The sequence below is a fragment of the Theropithecus gelada genome, chromosome 5 (assembly GCF_003255815.1).
Source record: "Theropithecus gelada isolate Dixy chromosome 5, Tgel_1.0, whole genome shotgun sequence".
Lineage (NCBI taxonomy): Eukaryota > Metazoa > Chordata > Mammalia > Primates > Cercopithecidae > Theropithecus > Theropithecus gelada.
In genome coordinates, this window is record NC_037672.1 from 100661740 (window position 1) to 100681873 (window position 20134).

Below are 20134 nucleotides of genomic sequence, written 5' to 3' on the forward strand. Positions count from 1 at the left end.
ATTACAGGCTTGAGCCACCGCGCCCGGCCAACTTGGGTGATTTTTGATAAAAGCTTTAGGAAAACCAGGGAAATGACTCCATGTTCTAAGGCCATAATTTGACTTTTATTCCCTTTTAGCTACACCTTTCCCCAACATGTAGGTTTTGGAACATATTTTGCTACATACACATAGACTTATATTTTTAACATGGACTAGATACTGCAAAACTGTTTTTGAACAGGATAAGTTTTTATTACATAATCTTTTAAGTAACCTTAAAATTTGTGTCTAATTAAAAATAAAAGGCCTAGAGCAGTGGCTCACACATGTAATCCTAGCACTTTGGGAGGCCGAGGTGAGCAGATCACTTGAGCCCGGGAGTGTGAGACTAGCCTGGCCAACATGGCAAGACCCCCGTCTCTATAAAGAAAAAGTTTTTTAATTATATATTTTTTAGATTAGAAAGCTGAGTGTTTTGTTAAAAAGAAAAAAAAAGAAAAATAAATTTAAAAAGAAGGGGCCGGGCGCGGTGGCTCAAGCCTGTAATCCCAGCACTTTGGGAGGCCGAGACGGGCGGATCACGAGGTCAGGAGATCGAGACCATCCTGGCTAACACGGTGAAACCCCGTCTCTATTAAGAAATACAAAAAATTAGCTGGGCGCGGTGGCGGGCGCCTGTAGTCCCAGCTACTCGGGAGGCTGAGGCCAGAGAATGGCGTGAACCCGGGAGGCGGAGCTTGCAGTGAGCTGAGATCCGGCCACTGCACCCCAGCCTGGGCGACAGAGAGAGACTCCGTCTCAAAAAAAAAAAAAAAAAAAAAAAAGAAGGGAGTAGAATTTTTTCTCCCTCAACTGTGGTTAAAATGGAAGAAAAACTGCAGTGTGATACATGTCATATATTCTGTGGTATTTTTGTAATCCTTCTCTGTGTTGACTCAATTCAATAAGCTTCAATTTTTCTTATTAATATATTAATGATGTGAGAAAAATATTAGAGAAATTACTGCCATTTATCCTAAAAGTTAGTTTTATGTCATGTTATTATTATATATAAAAAACATATAAAAATTAGATGAAATTTTAAAGTCAGAAGGGACCTTGGTGAGCACCTGGTCTCTACTTCAAGGGTGGAGAAATACAGGAAGCCCTGAGATTCAATGACTTGCCCAAGGCCTTGGCAATAATTCGTAATAGGATTGGATCTGCGATGAGTTTATAAGTGGCAAAACTGGGGCTTAAATCCAGGCAATTTCACTCTGGAGACCATGTTCTTAATAATGACACTAAGCCAGTCCCTTTGATAAAACCTAGTTTTATTGATTAAAGTCCAATGGTTTTGTCATGCATGACATTTTGCACTTCATTAATATGCATTTTAAAACAAGTTAAATGAAACCCTGTGGAGAAGTTAGACTTTTACCTCTTTGAATATAATACCTATGAAATGAAGAAATAATTTTAATTTGTAGGTAGAATGGAAATAATAGCTTTGGCATAGAATTCTTTTTTCCTTTAAAAAAGAAAAGAGATTGAGAAACTGAACAATGATATTAAGGAAAAAGGATCGTGGCCTTTTGGGCTAGCCACATAGAAGTCTGAAAAGTAGCTGCAAATTAATTCATCTTTTAACTACATAAAACACTGGGTCTTATTTTTTTTTTGAAGGGGGGCATTCACGAATCATTTCGCAAGCCTGATAACAACTACAGATTCTTGTTCCAGAAAAATGAAAATGCATTGAAAAATTCTGCAAAATAATTTCACAGCATCTGTGGCCTCTAGGTTAAGGACACTTTGCACTAATAACTCCTTTTAATCTTTTGGACAATTTCTGAGTCCCTAAAGTCTAATGGTTTCTGGATTAAGTTCTCGTAACATGTAGTCTAATATTTTATACTTAGAAAATGAGTGATCTGTTTCTAAAAATTCCATTAAAACTAGTATTAGTTATACTAATTTTCATATAACTCTCTTAGATGGAGAAGGAAAAGCAAAACGTATAAAATTAGCTTCTCTATCTATTCTAATGTTTTAATTATTTAGAAACATACTTTCTAAAGAAAAAGAAATCCATTAATATGTAGCATCCATATATAAAACAGTCATCTAGATATTAAAATTCATACTGATCTCAGTAGGAAACGGCTATGCTCTAGGTAGCATTTATGTATGCTCAATAAAATGTAATATACAAACTATAAGGAAACAATTTCAAGACAAATCCATCAAGAGGCAGACACACCAAACCTTCCCACAGATGCTTTTAATTCCTTCTTCTCTTGCATAAGCACCAGGGAAACAAATATGATTTAACTATTTTTAAAATATAAATGAAGAAAATATTTCTTAAATTTTCTAAATTATATATACATATGAAAAATGGTTAGATCTTCAACACCTCAATCTTAGAAAAAAAATATCTTTAAGACAATACTTCTGAGTGATGTCAAGAAGATGACAGAATAGGAGGTCACCTGTTCATATCCCCCCAAAACAACAAGAATTCTGTACCTATTACAGACAAGTCTTTTTGTGGGAGCCTTTGGATTCAGGTAGGAGGTTGCAAAACCCCAGTAGAACTCAAGACTTAGAAGTGTTGTTTTTGAGAGTGTATACCAACACCCAGGTGGGAGTCCTGCTAATTGTGCTCCCAGGTTTATATGCAGAAATGGTCCCATTCCTTGAAGGACTTAGCTACAGCCCTGTTTGGCCCAGAGCCTGCAACCAAAACTCTCTGTCAAGGGGTCCGGGAGGAATCACACACTCTAGGGTCTCAGCAGATGGGCTCTTTTGCCTGTTGACATTGGTCTTGGCAGTGGACCCAAATGTTAGCCTGTCACTTGGCTCCTGCCCTCTTCAAGCTGTAGTCCTAGCTTAGTACTGCTTGCACAAGGACCCAGAAGGGAACATGCCCATCTGAGCCACCAGGATAGGCTTGTCGGCCTCTGTCCCATAGCAGATTCTGAAGGAGACATGTATTGGTTCCAGTCCTTCCCTGTTGCAGCCTCTCTGCTCCCACTCACACAGAGAACTGCCAAGAGATGAACCTGTCTAAGCCACTGGGACAGGCTTGTAGTCCTCCATCCCACAATAGATCCTGAACGGGCCCTGTCTCAGCTTCAATGCCTCTTTTGTGCAGTCAGGAAGCTATCTCGACTGTTTTGGGAACTGCTGGGTGAAGCACCTGCCCCAGCCACCAGGATAGGCTTGATGCATCTTTTCCATAATAGATCCTAAAGGGGTCTTGTCTTGACTGCAGTCCCTCTCTACTGCAGCCTGGCAGTTATCCTTCCTGTGTAGGACAGGCCTGCTGGCTTCCATCACATAGCAGTTCTGGAAAGAACCTTGACTGCCCCAGCTACAGAATGCAAGCAATCCTCCCTGCATAAGGAACTGCTGGGAGTCTTGTCAGCTCTTGCTACCAGGTTAAGCTTACCAACATTGGTTCTATAGCACATTCTGAATTAACTCTGAAGCTTGGTTTCAGTTTCTCCTAGCGATAGTCTGAGAATGGTTTCACTAAGCCAGAATCCTACCGGGAGACAGATGTATCCAAGTCCCTGTGGCAGGTTTTGCAACCCTTGTCCATCAGCAAATTCTCAAATGGCCCTGGATCTTGATACTGACCCCTGTCATCTGTAGAATAAGAACAGCTCTGCCTACCTGGGGACCTATAGAGAAAGGTGTCCAGTAGTGCCTCAGCAGGATAACACGCTGACCTCAGTCATACTATGGATCTTGAAAAGACCTTATAAAGATGGTGAAGACTAAAATAAACAGCTAAATTTGTCTTAAATGTGCAGACACTGCTGCGTGACCACAAGTATCATGATCAGGGAAAAATGATGTCACCAAATGCACAAGGTAAGGTACTGGTGACTGATCCTAAAAGATGGAGATGTATAATCTGCCAAAGAATTCAAAAGAGTTATTTTAAGCGAGCTCAGCAAACTTCAAGAAAACGTAGAGAAACAATCCAGAAATTTATCAGGGAGACTGAAATAATAAAAAAACCAAACAGAAATCCTAGAGCAAGAAAATACAATGAACAAAATGAAAAATGCAATAAAGAACATCAACAGCAGAATCGATCATGGAGAAGAATTTGTGAGTTTGAGACAGGCTATTTGAAAATATAGAGTCAGAAAGCAAAAAAAAAAAAAAAAAAAAGATGAAAAGAAATGAAGCTTATGGGACAAAATCAAAAAACAAATATTTGGGTCACTGCAGTTCAAGTTGAGAAAGACAACAGGACAGAAAGCTTATTTAAAGAAATAATAGCAGAAAATTCCCAAACCTGAAGAAAGCAATACATATTCACATATAGGAAGGTCAAAGGTTACCAATCAGATTCAATCTAAATGACCCTGCCCTAAGATGTATTATATTCAAACTCAAAAGTCAAAGACAAAGAGAAAATCCTAAAAGCAGCAAAGTAGCAAGAGTAAAGAGGCAAATAACATAGAAAGGAGTTCCATTATGGTTAGGAGCAGACTTCTAAGCAGAAATCTCACAGGCTAGGATCACTAAAAAGTCAAGAAACAACAGATGCTGGAGAGGATGTGGAGAAATAGGAATACTTTTACACTGTTGGTGGCAGTGTAAATTAGTTCAACATTGTGGAACACAGTGTGGCAATTCCTCAAGGATCTAGAACTAGAAATAACATTTGACTCAGCAAGCCCATTACTGAGTATATACCCAAAGGATTATAAATCATTCTACTATAAAGACACATGCACACATACATTTATTGCAGCATTGTTCACAATAGCAAAGACTTGGAACCAACCCAAATGCCCATCAATGATAGACTGGATAAAGGAAATGTGTCACATATATACCATGGAATATTATGCAGCCATAAAAAAGGATGAGTTCATGTCCTTTGTAGGGACATGGATGAAGCTAGAAACCATCATTCTCAGCAAACTAACACAAGAACAGAAAACCAAACACCACACGTTCTCACTCATAAGTGGGAGTTAAACAATGAGAACACATGGACACAGGGAGGGGAACATCACACACTGGGGCCTATTGGGGACTGGGGGGCTAGGGGAGGGATAGCATTAGGAGAAATACCTAATGTAATTGACAGGTTGATGGGTGCAGCAAACCACCATGGCATGCATATACCTATGTAACAAACCTGCATGTTCTGCACATGTACCCCAGAACTTAAAGTATAATTAACAACAACAACAACAACAAAAAGGAATCTCACAGGCCAGGAGGGAGTGCAATGATCCAGTCAAAGTACTGAAGGAAAACAGTTGTGACATCGAAACATAGAACATCAAATATTCAGAAGGTGGAAGGAGATCAAGTGTGGAGTTTGTTTATTAATCAATGATAATCTGTTATCAGTTTAAAATAACCTGCCATAACTGTAAGACTTTTTCTTGTAAGCCTGATGGTAACCACAAAGGAAAAAAGTCTATAATAAATACACTAAAAATAAAAAGGTGTCAAAACATACTATCAGAGACAATAATTTAACCAATAAGGAAGACAGTAAAATAAGATAAAAGGATCTAAAAAACAAATAGAAAACAATTAGCAAAACGGAAGTAGTAATTTCCTACCTATCAATAGTTCCTACCTATCAATGTAAATGGATTGATTCTCCAATTATAAGACAGAGTAGTTAAATGGACTACAAAATCCAATTATATGCTGCCTGAAAGAGATTAACTTCACCTATAAGGATACAAATAGATGGAAAGGAAGGGGTGGAAAAAGATATTTCATGCAAACTGAAATTGTAAGACAGCAGGAGAAGCTATACTTATATCAGCTAACATAGACTTTACATCAAAAAGTGTAAAAGGAGACAAGGTCATTACATAATGATAAAGGGGTCAACTCAGCAAGACGTTACAACAATTGTAAATACATATGCACACTGAACATGGCAGAAAATATATAAAGCAAATAACAATAATCTGAAGGAAGAGAGACTGCAACACAATAATAATAGAGGATTTCGAAACTACACTTTCAGCAATGGACAGATTATTCAGACAGAAAATCAACAAAGAAATAGCAGATTTAAACTGCAGTCTAGACCAAAGAGACCTAACAGATGTTTACAGAACATTCCATTTAACAGCTGCAGAAAACACATTCTCATCAACTGCACATGGAACATTCTCTAAGACAGATAATACATTAGGCCACAAAAACAGTCTTAAAAAATTTAAAATCAAAATTATATCAAGTATCTTTTCTGACTACAATGACATAAAACTAGAAATCAATAATAGCAGAAACTATGGAAATATTAATTAAACATGCTTCTGAACAAGCACTGGGTTAATGAATTAAAAGAGTAATTTAAAAAAGTTAAGACAAATGAAAATGGAAACACAATATACCAAAACGTATAGGATGCAGCAAAAGCAGTTCTAAAAGAGAAATTTATAGTAATAAACACCAAAAAAGAGGAAAGATCTCAAACTACCTAAACTATTACCTCGAAGAATTAGAAAAACAAGAACAAACTAAACCCTAAATTAGCAAATGGAAAGAATAAAGATGAGAGCTGAAATAAACAAAATAGGGTCATAAAAAAAATCCACAAAATAAAGAGTTGGGTTTTTTTTTTTTTTTAAATAAACAGAATCAACAAATCTTTAGCTAGACTAGGTAAAAAAGCTGACTCAAATAAATAAAATCAGAGATAAAAAAGGTGACATAACAATTGATAACACAGAAATACAAAGAATCATGAGACTAGTACGAACAATTATATGCCAATAAATTGAAAAATCTAGAAGAAATGAATTCCTGTACCAATTACCTCGCAAGATTGAATTATGAATAAATAGAAAACCTGAACAGGCCAGTAATGAGAAAGGAGACTTGAATCAGTAATAAAAAGTCTCCTATCAAAGAAAGGCCCTGGACCTGATCGCATCACTGCTGAATTCTACCAATAGTTACAGAAGAACTAATACCAATTCTTCTCAAAGTATTTCAAAAAATTGAAGAGGAAGGAATTTTTCCTAACTTATTCTATGAGGCCAGCATTACACTGATACCAGAAATAGACAAAAAAGGAAAACTACAGGCCAATATCACTGAAGAACAGATGGAAAAACCGTGAACAAAATACTACAAAACTGAATTTAACAGCACATTTAAAAGATAATTCACCATGATAAAGTGGGATTTATCCCAGGAATACAAGAATGGTTCAACATAAACAAATCAACAAACATGACATACCACATTAACAAAACAATGAAAAAAAGTCATACAATCACTTCAACAGATACAGAAAAATCATGAGAGTTCAATACCTCTTCATGATAAAAACTCTTAATTAGGTATAGAAGGCCACATACAATGAACCCACTGCTAACGTAATACCAAATGGGGAAAAGCTGAACGCTTTTTACTCTAAGATCAGGAACAGGATAAGGATGTTCCCTTTTGCCACTTTTATTCAACATAGTACTGGAAGTTCTAGCTAGAGCTATTCAGCAAAAGAGAAAAATAAAACATAATAGGAAAGGAGGAAGTTAAATTGTCTCTATTTGTAGATGATATGATCCTATATACAGAAAACCATAAGGAATCCATCCAAAACTGTTACAACTAATAAGAAACTCAGTAAAGTTGCAGGGTACAAAATCAGCATAAAAAAACAGTAGTATCACTATATGTTAATAGCAAACTATCTAGAAATGACACAAAGAAAAAAATCTCATTTATTACCAAAAAAATACCTAGAAATAAATGTAACCAAGGAGGTGTCAGAAAATGAAATTAATTTGAGGTGTCTCTCAAATGAAAACTATAAATCATTAATGAAAGAAATTGAAGAAGACACAAATGGAAAGATATGCATGTTCATGGACTGGAAGAATATTGTTATGATGTCCATATTGTCCAAAGTGATCCACAGATGTAATGCGATATCTATCAAAATACCAAGGACATTCTTCGCAAAAGTAGATTAAAAACAATCCTCACATTCGTATGGAACCCCAAAAGACCCTGTATAGCCAAAGCAATCTTGAGCAAAAAGAGCAAATCTGGAGGCATCATACCATCTGCCTCCAAAATATATTACAAAAGTATAGTAACCAAAATAACATGCTACTGGCATAGAAACAGACAACAGGCCAATAGAACAGAGAACCCAGAAATAAATCCACGCATATACAGCCAACTGATTTTTGACAAAAGTACCAAGAACATATGTTGCGGAAAGGATAGTCTTTCTTCAATAGTGGTGCTGGGAAAACTGAATGAATATCTATATGTTGAAGGAAGAAACTAGGTCTCCTGTCTCTCATGATATATAAGAATCAATTCAGAATGAGTTAAGGACGTAAATATTAAGACTTGAAACTATGAAACTACTAGAAAACAAGATAGGGGAAATGCTTCATAACATTGGTCAGGACAAGGAATTTTTGGATAAGACCTCAAAAGCACAACCAAAAAGACCAAAAATAAATAAATGGAACTACAACTAAAGTAAAAGGAAATCATCAATAAAGAGACAACCTACAGAATGGCAGAAATATTTGCAAACTATACATCTGACATATGGTTAATATCCAAAATATATAAGAAACTCAAACAACTCAATAGCAAAAAAACCCCCAAACAACTCAATTAAAATACAGGCAAAAGACCTGAACAGACATTTCTCTAAAGAAGACATACACATAGCCAACAGATAGATGAAAAAAAAGTTCAATATTACTAATAATCAAGGATATGCAAATCAAAACCACAGTGAGGTATTGCCTCATCCCAATCAGAATGGCTTACCAAGAAGGCAGAAAAGAACTTCTTGGCAAGGATGTGGACAAAAGGGAATCCTTTTACACTGTTGGTGGAAATATACAGAAAAGAGTATGAGGGTTCCTCAACAAAGCAAAAATAGAACTACCATAAGATCCAGCAGTCCTACCACTGGGTATATACCCAAAGGAAATTAAATGAGTATGTCCAAGAAATATCTGCATTCCCATATTTACTGCAGCACCTTCCACAACAGCCAAGATATGGAACCAACCTAAAAGTCTACCAACAGAGGAACGGATAAAGAAAATTTGGTATAAAGTCACAATGGAATATTCTTCAGCTATTTAAAAAAAAAAAAAGAAAGAAAGAAATCCCAGCATCCTACCATTTGGAACAACATGGATGAACCCAAAGGACATTATAAACCAGGCACAGAAAGACAAATACTGCATGATTTCATATGCAGAATCTTAAAAAGCTGATCTCTTAGAAGTAGAAAGCATAATGGTGGTTATCAGAGGCTGGGGTATTTAGCAGAGAGAAGGAAATGGGGAAATCTTGGTCAGATGACATAATGACAGATAGCAGGAATAAACTTCAACAGCTCTATTGTACAGCAAGGTGACTATAGTTAAAGACAAGGTATTGTACTCTTAAAAAACATAAAATTTGTGGATATTATGTGCTATCACCACAAAAACAATTTAACTATGTGACGTAGTACATTTGATAGCTAGATTTAACCATTCCACAATGTATATATACTTCAAAACATCATACATCATGTTGTATACAATAAACACATAAAATGTTATCTGTACATTTAAAAAAATATAAAAAAGCTTACATTATAGAAAAAAGAGAATACTACTTTTAAAAGTAGGCTTTTAGTTTAGTTTTACATTTCTGTCTCTCTTACCTCTTGATCTTTTTTAGTTTTTCTTTCTAGAGCCTCAAATTCATCCAAATCATTCTTTTCTTTTAATTTCAATTCCATTTCTTCTTTTTCTGTTCGTAGTTGTTCATAGTCTAATACCAGATTATCATAGTCAGCACGAAGTGAGTTCAATTCACTTTCTATATTCTCCTATTATAAACAAGAACAGATTTTCCAATCAGAAAATTCATATATTTTTTGTTTCCTTAACAAAATTTGGATTATTTAAATAACTAATTTAACTTTGATTTGATATCTTTCTAAAGGTCTACATTTTGGCAAACTAGCTAAGTTAGAATAGATTATTTTGAAAGAAGGAGAATTTTAAAAATATATCAATAAATTGTATGTTTGCCTGTGCCTGACAGGAAATTTTGATCATAAATCCTCAAGCTCCTCAGTAATAAAACTGATAATTTAATTCCCCAATCTAACTAAATCCTATTTTATGTCTCAGATGCTTCTGAATTCAAGAACGGAAACAGAGATATTATTTATTGACTTCTAAAGCTAATGATAACTGTTTTACTATACTTAAAGAGACCTATTTCTATTTTCTATATTATAAGAAAAGAGATAAACCATGAGTTAAAAAGATACTTTTCTACACCAGAGATTGTAAAAAAAACCCAAGAAACTTCTAATGTATGTCTTAGGAACACAAAAACACTTTGTCAATAATACTTCATAGGAATTAACTAACAATAATAAGGAGCACTGCAATTATATTCTAAAATTCAAATGAAAATTTCTTTACTACTTTATACAACTATACATCTTTAAACACAAGCAATATACAAAGTAAACAAGGAATCTAAACTTACTGATGTATTCACCAAAATTACCTCTCCCTGATGTATTATTCTAAACAGTATAAATGCCTGACAATTGACACTTTTAAAATCAGTCTTGTCAGCCTCATGAAGTTTACCAAGGCAAAACAGAAACTTTACAAACATCATGAATACTAAGATCTGCTAGTAAAGAGCTAGAAGCAAAGGTTTAGCTGCTAGCACATGTCTGCCTTATGAAATTTTTAGTCTTCCTCTAGGTGCCTGATGGTTATAGAGTAGAAATGTAAAGAGAGAAGCCTTCATTAGAGCCAAAATCATTACTGAAATTAAATGAGAACAAGTAACAAGAATATCTAATAACAAAAGAATTTTAAAAAGAGTAAAAGCATTATATGCTGTAAAATACATTAAGTTACCTGATTTAGTAGCTTTGTTGCTGGATTCCATTCTATCTCATTTAATGTATCAAGAGTGTTACTGAAAACATCAGACTCTGAACAGACAGCTATAATTAGAGAAAAAAAAATTTGTCCATAAACATGTTTACCAAATTTCCTAAGTCAAATTAAAGATTACTAAAAAAATTCTTATCAGAGATACTAAGAACTTCAAATTAACTAATATGTGCTCAGAGTATGAATACCAAAAGTACATTAATAGATACGGTGATTTATATTATTGTATGAATTAAGATGACCACTGGTTGGAATTAGTGACACAATTCAGGATCCTTAATGAAATACAGGTTAAAAGGACAAATTCTGAATTTGAGATTTGATCATTGTAAGCAGATTTTAAATGCCCCCCCAACAGACTGTACTATTGAAGAAATAATTTTGAAACAGATTCCTATGTCAATGTCACTCTTTTAAGATTAGCAAAGGCAGATGCCATATAACTAATAATTTAATTGAATAATTAGAACAAAAATAAAAACACCTGTCTCACGTGTGTTTCAACTAGTGCATCATTCTTAAGAGAATCAGAGTAAAGAACTTATGATTATATTTATTTATTTATTTTTGAGACAGTTTCACTCTTGTCGCCCAGGCTGGAGTGCAATGGATCTTGGCTCACTGCAAGCTCCGCCTCCCAGTTTCAAGTGATTCTCCTGCCTCAGCCTCCCAAGTAGCTGGGATTACAGGTGCCTGCAACCACGCACAGCTAATTTTTTTGTATTTTTATAATTACTTATTTTAAATAATAATCTCCATGTAATCACATGTGAAATACACAGTATTTAAACATGTTTATCACATTAACTGAGCTATAAACATAGTTTCCCTTTATAAAGATGCTTTTATAATCAAACATAGTTCCACTTGAAAAAAGCACTCACATTCATCAATTTCTCCTAATAAATTTATAGACAGCTTGTGTGTTTTTGTTGTTATATTTGTTGGCATATTAAATTGATCTACATAGTTTGAGTTCTTCATTTTGTTAATTTTGCCAAGACACCAAGTAACTCTTCGTTTTCTTTTAGCCTAGGAAGAAATTAAAATTATGTCATATAGATTTGTATTCAAACATAATAAAACAAAGGAACTAGTTTCTATTTTTGAAAACCATTGACTTGGTAGAATTCTTATTAAGCCTAGTTTAAATTTTTACTAGTCTAAGGATATTGCTTTAAAAAAAAAATCAAACTCTTGACTCTTTACTTCACTCTAACTACAGTTTTCTTTATTTCCTACTTTGTCCTCATGATTTATCCACTCCTTCCTCAGCACTTCAGGGACCCATCTCCTGGTTCTTTCCTTACCCAGCTGCTTATACTTACTACTCATTCTGGTTTCTCTTCCTGTGCCTGCCTCTTAAGTAGTTTTTCCAGGTTTCATAGTCACCATTCTTTTCGTCTCTTTACTCAGTGCAAGTATCATCTCATCTTATTTGACTCTCTCAGCAACCCTAGGGTTGTAATCACATCTGAAATACACAACCCTAAGGTTGTTGAGAGTCAAATAAGATGAGATGATACTTGTATCGAGTATCAACCTTACTACATCTTTTTAACAGATGAGCTGGGTGCCCAACAAGTTTGGAGAAGTTGTGTGAGGTTGTATAGCCAATTGGTGGCTGAGCCCATGTCTATTACTTCAGAGCCTTTCCATGCAACCATTCCATCACATTGCCTCTTAAGATTACTTGTTGTCCCCAGAATATACTGCATACTGTCATGCCTGAGTGCTGTTCTGCTTGACATGGCCAGCCCTTTCCACGTCCTGCTCTGCAAAAGCCCCATCATATATAAATCCTCCAATAACCTTCAGTTTAATGCTAGTTGCTACCAAAGTCACACCTGGACCTTATCATTATCTGAAAGTCATAAACCTAGACCTCTTGCTCTTATCGCTGTTGTTATCCTTCCAAATCATTAATTTAATTAATCCCACTATAGCTATTTAGCTTATCAGGGGCTATTTAGCTTTGTTCCCTTGTTGCGTGACTTTTTTTTTTTTTTTTTTGCCATCTCTCTCTTGGTTCTCACCCTATCATCTTAGATTCCATAGATCACTGTAATCACGTTGGAAATTTGAGGTTAACGTTCTCAAATTATTTGACCCATTCTCTGTTTCTTACATGTACCCCACATGGCACACTCAAATGACACTGTGTTCAAGACCTTTATCAGCCTCCTGAGCACTGCCAGAGCCACACAGCCAGAAGACTGGCTGACAAGATAAACACGATCTTTAATGCTGCTTGGCAATATTCCCTTCCCCCTTGTCAGCTTTCTTTTTCATTACCTACAAAGGCTAGCCTATTTCAAACCCTTAGTATCTCTGTAAACTTATGACTGTACCATCACCTGCCATCTCAGCAGAAAAATTAAACCTATTTCACAAAGAAAGTATAAACCTAAACTCCTAAGAGTACTACCTGCACAGAGGCCTGTCCTTTCCTCTGTGTTTGTTCCAATTCAAGAGGTGTTTCTCCTATGGTAGTCCAATTCTTTCTACTATATTCAAGATCCCATCCATCTAGGCCACCTCAATACACTACAAGATGGCTTTCACAACCCTACTATTTAATAACTCAAATCACGTTTGCAAATAAGCTGTGTTTCCAAATGCAAATAATTTTTCGTCCATCTTTATCTTATTTAACTTCTTAGCAGAATATTACACCACTGAACACTACCTCCCTGAAATATTCTCTCCCCTTAGCTACTATATTCACTAGGTCTTATTCTTAACTCTAGAGCTAAACCTGGGCTTCTTTACAGATTCTTTTTTCTCTGCCTTACCCAATTGGAGTTTTGCCTTCTGTTACTTTGCCTTCTGTTGCCTTCTCTCAATATGCAACCAGAACAAACTTTAATTTGGATCTGTAGTAGTTAATGCCCAAATTGATATTTATATCTCAAATCTTCTACCTAAAATTCACACATTTGCATTTTCAACTGCCTGACATCTCAAACAACAGAAATCTCAAATAAAACACCCACCATTTCCACTGCTCTTTATTCAGTGTTCCTTAACTTAACCAATATTGTTACCAGCTACCCAGGAGCCAGGAATTGCTTGCAAGTCATTCTGGACACCTCCTCCTCCCTTTCTCTACCCTCAACATCCAAACAACCACAAAGTCCTGCTAAGTTTACTTTCCAAACACTTCTCCAATTTATCCAATTCACTCCAACTCCAGAGTCAGTCTTTGCAGGCCCAAGCAGTCTGACGTGCACAGCAGCTACATCTTTCTTAACTATAATTCTGATGTCACATGCAAGGCTGTTCTTTGTTGTTAGCAAAACGTCACATTCAAATCCCTCAAGGGGGTTTAAAATGCCCCTGCTACTAGAACATCTTAAGTGCAAGGAATGCATCATGTTTCTTCACAACTCCAAGCTTTTGCGCATGTAGGTCTCTTTTGAAACATTCTTCTCTAGGTCCTTCATTGGGCTATTTCCTGCTCACCACTCAACCAATAGTTCTTGATTGTCTTCTGTACACCAATGTACATAATGCTTATTCATATTAATAACGTACATTAGTTGAGAATATGCGGTGTGGCAAGTGCTGTGTTGAGCTAATTCTACCTATTATCTCATTTAATTCTCACACAACACTTATGAGGTGAGTATTAAGCTCTTCCACACTGCTACTTCCACAGGAAAAAGCAGCAAAGTAATTCAAGAAATTGTCTAAGGCCAAGAGGTAGGAAATGAGAGATTTAAATCCAGGCAGTCTAGCTCCAGAGATCATCCTCTTATCCATGACACCCTCACACCCCCAAAAGTCTATTCAATAAATTCCTACTCAATTAAAGACAGACAAAAAAACCCCACATAAACAACGTCAGAATTTTGTTCACTATGTTGTTTTTATTTTCTTTCAGCAGACTCTACATTGACACAATTATGTTGTTTTATATTCTACACCAATTTTCCTGAGATTAATATTTCTGTTTAAGTATAAAATAATATTTCCACATATTCTAGAAACCTGTGGCTTCCAATCACCCAGTTTCTTTAGAATTTATTAAGCAGCATATTGCAAATAAATTATTTAAATAAACTCCAAACTTGTTGAACTAGAATCTCTACAAGTGAGAATCAGAAATTGGTATTTTTAATGAATCTCTTAGGTACTGTGAAAACACAAAATCTTCTGGGTTTCTTGAAAATATTGTATCAAAGGATAGAAAGTGCATACTACATAATAAACATATAGAAATAACAATTCTATTCTCTGTACATCAAGTTTAAGCTGTCATCTTTTAATTTTACCTTTAATTCCTGTTGTGATGTGAGGGAAGAAGAGGTCACCAGCATCCGTGTTAAGTTTTCAATTTTCTCATTCTGTACTTTCTGAAGCAAATCTTTTTCTTCCAAAAGTTGGGCCAATTGGTCTTTTTCCATTGCCTGAGCTCGCGTCTCTAAAGAAACCTATAGAATGCAACATTGGATTATGTTAATAATACATGTGGTTAAGTTTTAAAACCTTAAAAGTAGCATAAAAGAATAAAATATTACATTTGTATATGAACTATAAGAATTTTAATTTCAGTGAAATAAAATTTACTCTAACTGCAGAACATCAAAATGCAGTTACCATAATCAATAATTTCTCAGACTTACAATAAAATACACATTTCTTCTCATGTAACTATTCTATATACCATGTATAAGACAACAATGCTGTTATAATAACTGTATTGTCTAAGAAGATATGAATAGTCAGAAGTCATAAAATAAAGACTTGAATTCCGATAGTAAAGATAGAGATGTTCTCATAAGATTACCATTTGATATTTCAGCTCATTTTAAAAAAGATCACTAATGCATGATTTTTTACAAAATATGGGACCATGATGGTTAAAACAAATGAGAAATTATGCTATATTATTAGATTGCAATCTAAGGGTTAGAAGAGGAATTCAGGATAACATGAAAATACAGAAAGTGGTTCTAAGTAACTCTGTAGTTTCTCTTTTTAACCGAATTCATATGTATTTGTGAAAAATTTTAAGAAATACCTCTACTTGGCCCATTTGATAATCTCAGATTTTGAAATAAAAAACAAAATCTAAAATAATTTCAAGAACCAAATCGTACAATTTATAGTAAATTAAACTAAAATTTTTATGAGTGGATTTGTTCTTGTTTAAAAATGATTTAAAACTTAAGTTGTAGCAACTCAGATATTCAGGAATGAATTGTCTCTGAGTATTTGGGCAGGTCTCCATTCTAAATTGATTCTTTCTATTTAATGAAATAAATGATTCATACATACCTCCTCTAATTGTTTTTTAAGATCCATTATTTCTTTTCTATACCTTTTCAGGAGAGCTTCATCAGTTGATACCTCATTAACATAAGGAGTATTCTTCATATATTTAGCAGTACTGGCAAACTGGAAAAAAAATACAAAAGTGCTAAGTGTTCAACACTTAAAAAAATTCAAATTTAATTAGTAATATTTAGCTTTCTTATATTCAAGTTTAAGAAACATCAATACTCTTTCCAGTTGGCTTAATACTTTTGAACAAAGGGAACATTCTATGTCCTTATAACAATGCTCTGTAACTTACCCTGGCTGATAGTCTTCAGGAGAATAAAAGAAGATATATTGAGAGAACTTAAAAACATCAGCTTATTGGAATCCCATTTACCCCTCAAGGTCCAGTGCTAACGCTTCCTCTACTCTGAAGTTTTGCTTCTAGCCAAAGATAACTCTCCTTCCTTTAAACTCTATACTAGTTATTAACCACTTAACTACTAAAATTATGTTGCAAGACAAGTGTTATGTGCCTTGTCACAGAATTCATTAATTCTGTTAAGCCAGGGACTCTAGTTTCTCTTTGCACCTGATAGTACCTTGATCTGGTGCTCAACATCTATTTAAAGCAATGTTTCTCAGAGTACAAGTACCATAAGTAACTTTAGGTGGGTACATGAAGGTGACCATTAGATAACATTGAATCGTTCATTGAGAAAGCTACCCTGCTGACATTTCTCATTTTTCTTGAGACATAGTTTCGCCCTTGTTGCCTAGGCTGGAGTGCAATGGCACGATCTCGGCTCACTGCAACCTCCGCCTCCTGGGTTCAAGCGATTCTCCTGCCTCAGCCTCCGCAGTAGCTGGAATTACAGGCATGTGCTACCACACCTGGCTAATTTTGTATTTTTAGTAGAGAAAGGGTTTCTCTATGTTGGTCAGGCTGGTTCCTTTCCTTTTTAAAATAGAAAATGTAGGCCTTAGGTTCAGAGCAAATGAAGGCAACAGTTAACTACCAGGAATTTCAGATTTTGTTATACAGACAGACACACAATTTTTTTGTTACCTTCTATTTGTGGCAAGTAATAATAGTTTCCTATTGATAGGACTAATATTAAAGTTTCCTTTTACAATAAATTAAGTACACAAAGTGAGTCATTTAAAAAAATATCAAGTCAATTTCAGTAAACTAGTGTTGGATGTGGCAAAAATTGTGAAGGTAAGATACAAATAATTGAAGTCTGGCAAAATTAAATTAAGAAATGCTATTTAGTAGATAACATATTGATTATAACAGGTGTGTTAATTTAAAAAACTTTGCTTAATTTTAGTAGGTAATTTTTTCTGCTTCAAGTTGATCTTCCCCCATATTAAGTTGAGATAAAAATCAAACTCACCTGGAGAGTAGTAAGGGTTTCATCAAAAGATACTGGAGTAATTGTGCAGATAATACGTGTCTTTGCGTTTCCTCCCAAGGAATTCTGGAGAATTCGTGTTAACTTGCTATCTCGATAATTTATGAAACCACTTAGCAAGGAATAAGTTTATGGGAGAAAAAGATTGAGAATGTTTATATAACAAAGTAGTTGGTTTTTAACGCAGAACTCTTAAATCAGCCACAGTTTCAAAAATTAGTTTACAGGTTATATGAGGCAGATTAAAACTACTAACTAAAAAATATTTAAAACAGAAAGTAAATTCAATAGATTATAGTTGTATGTACAAGCTTTTGAATATATGGAAAAAATCAGTACATTTGAGTGTCATTGAAATATTGCAATGTTCAACCTAATGAAAAAGGTAAGAATTAGTAGGTAAGTACACAACGGGATAAACTTACCCAACCTGTTCATCACTAAGTTTCTTGATCACTTGTCCCAAAATAAATAAGCTTCGATTTATATTACAGCCTTCCTTGAGCCGCACACCTGAATTTATTAAACAAATACGAAAACCAAACTTGACTCCTTTTCCAGATGATAAACTTATTTATCACTAAGTTAATGAGAGAAATTGGAGGGCAGATGCTAAAGTCTATGCTCTGGTTTAGACATGAGCCCATCTTTAATATCAGTGGTAGAAGGAGCTCTTTCCCTATTGGTCCCACTTCAAGTGAATCAGAAAGGTTATTACCTGAGAAAAATAGTAAAAAGAAAAAAATGAAGAGGGAGGGAAGAATGTAGGGGAAAAAAAACCTGTTTCCTGAAAGAGCTTCTGTAGCTCTTCGGTTCAAATCAATTTTTTTTTCCAACATCTAAATATAGGCAACTATGAACTTACAACCAAATTAACCTCTAATTTCTCATTTTTAAATTGTTAATATGCTTACATGGTTCAAAAAGTTTTTTTAAAAAAAGTACACTTTGAAAAAGCTCCCTTCCACTTTTATCCCATATTCGACCAGTTCCTATACCTCTACCAGGACACCACTGTTATTAGTTTATTCTTTAGAGATTTTTTAAAATACAAGTTCATATATATTTATTTCCTTCTTTCTTCACCGATATCAATAGTAACAGACCATACCTACTATTTTGCACTTTGCTTTTTTTCACTTGGCAACATATCTTAGAAAAATTTCCATATCGGTAAACACTGATCTTTTTCATTCTTTTTTGAAGTATAAAATTCCATTTTACGGCTGCATCAGACTTCATTCACCCACCCCATCCCCTGTTGAAGGACATGTAGGTTTTCAATCTACTGCCTATACAAAAAAAATTGCAAAAAATAACTTTGAACAGATGTTATTTCACAGGTGCATTAATTAGCTACTGCTGTAACATTACTACCTAACCAACCAGCTAACACAAGCATTTATTTTTTGTTCACAGGTCTGAGGATGGACTGGTTTGGAGGAAGTAGGCTAGGCTCAGTTGAGTGCCTCTACAATAGGCTGCAGAATGAGCTCAAGTCTGTTGAACAAACTTCTAATCTTCCTTGGATCAGCAGCTCTTCTAATGGCAAGAGTGCAGGTGCAAGCTAAACCATTTAAGCCTTATGAACTACTCACTTTTATCTTTGCCCAGTTTTTTGTTGCTTTTAAACTTTTAAGGCATCCGGACTTTGTATCAGTTACAAAAGGGTTTTCTGACTGTAAGTTGACTTCCAATACTTTTTATAGTTTTTTTAATACTGAAATTTTTGAGCCACTTACAACACATTCCTTGGTATATGATATATGGATAATTTTTTTTCCCCAAATGGCCATCAATTAATGAATAATCTATCTTTTCTTCACATATTTGAAGGACCATTTTTATTGTATTCTAACTTCTGTATGTATTCAGGACTCTTGATGGATTTTCTATTCTATTCCACTGGGCTGACAATTCACATAGTTTTATTACTATGGGTTTATAATATGTTTTACTATCTTATAGTAAGATAGTAAAATCTTAAATTCCATTTTCTGCTTTTTGGAATTTTTCCGGCTACTCTTGTCTGTTATGTTTCCATACAAATTTTAAAATCATCTTACCTAGTTTAAACATGAAAATGTACTCTTGATATTTTTATTAGGATTGTGTTAAATCTAGAAATTAACCCAGAGGCCTGATATCCTTGTGATTTTGAATCTTCTACATCTAAGTATGCTTTTCCATTTTTTCAAGTATTTGTTTGTGTCCTTCAAGTCTGATTTACAAGTTTTCTTAGGCCGGGTGTGGTGGCTCACCCCTGTAATCCCAGAACTTTGGGAGGCCGAGGTGGCGGATCACTTGAGGCCAAGAGTTCGAGATCAGCCCAGCCAACATGGCGAAACTCTGTCTCTACCAAAAATACAAAAATTAGCTGGGCGTGGTGATGCATGTCTGTAATCCCAGCTACTTGGGTGGCTGAGGCACGAGAACTGCTTGAGCCCAGGAGGTGGAGGTTGCATTGAGCTGAGATCATGCCACTGCAGTCCAGCCTGGGAGACACAGTGAGAG

General features: G+C 35.0%; 1 protein-coding gene across 1 annotated transcript in view; it reads right to left on the reverse strand.

Annotated features, from left to right (window-relative positions):
• Positions 1–20134, reverse strand: part of CENPE (centromere protein E) — a 94053-nt gene that overhangs the window by 65367 nt on the left and 8552 nt on the right. Inside the window, exons 10-16 of the mRNA XM_025384835.1 lie at positions 18046–18133; positions 17603–17732; positions 16221–16340; positions 15215–15373; positions 11822–11969; positions 10899–10987; positions 9671–9838 (exon numbers count right to left, since the gene is read on the reverse strand). Coding sequence (XP_025240620.1) covers positions 9671–9838; positions 10899–10987; positions 11822–11969; positions 15215–15373; positions 16221–16340; positions 17603–17732; positions 18046–18133 — 902 coding nt within the window. The remainder of the gene's footprint in view (positions 1–9670; positions 9839–10898; positions 10988–11821; positions 11970–15214; positions 15374–16220; positions 16341–17602; positions 17733–18045; positions 18134–20134) is intronic.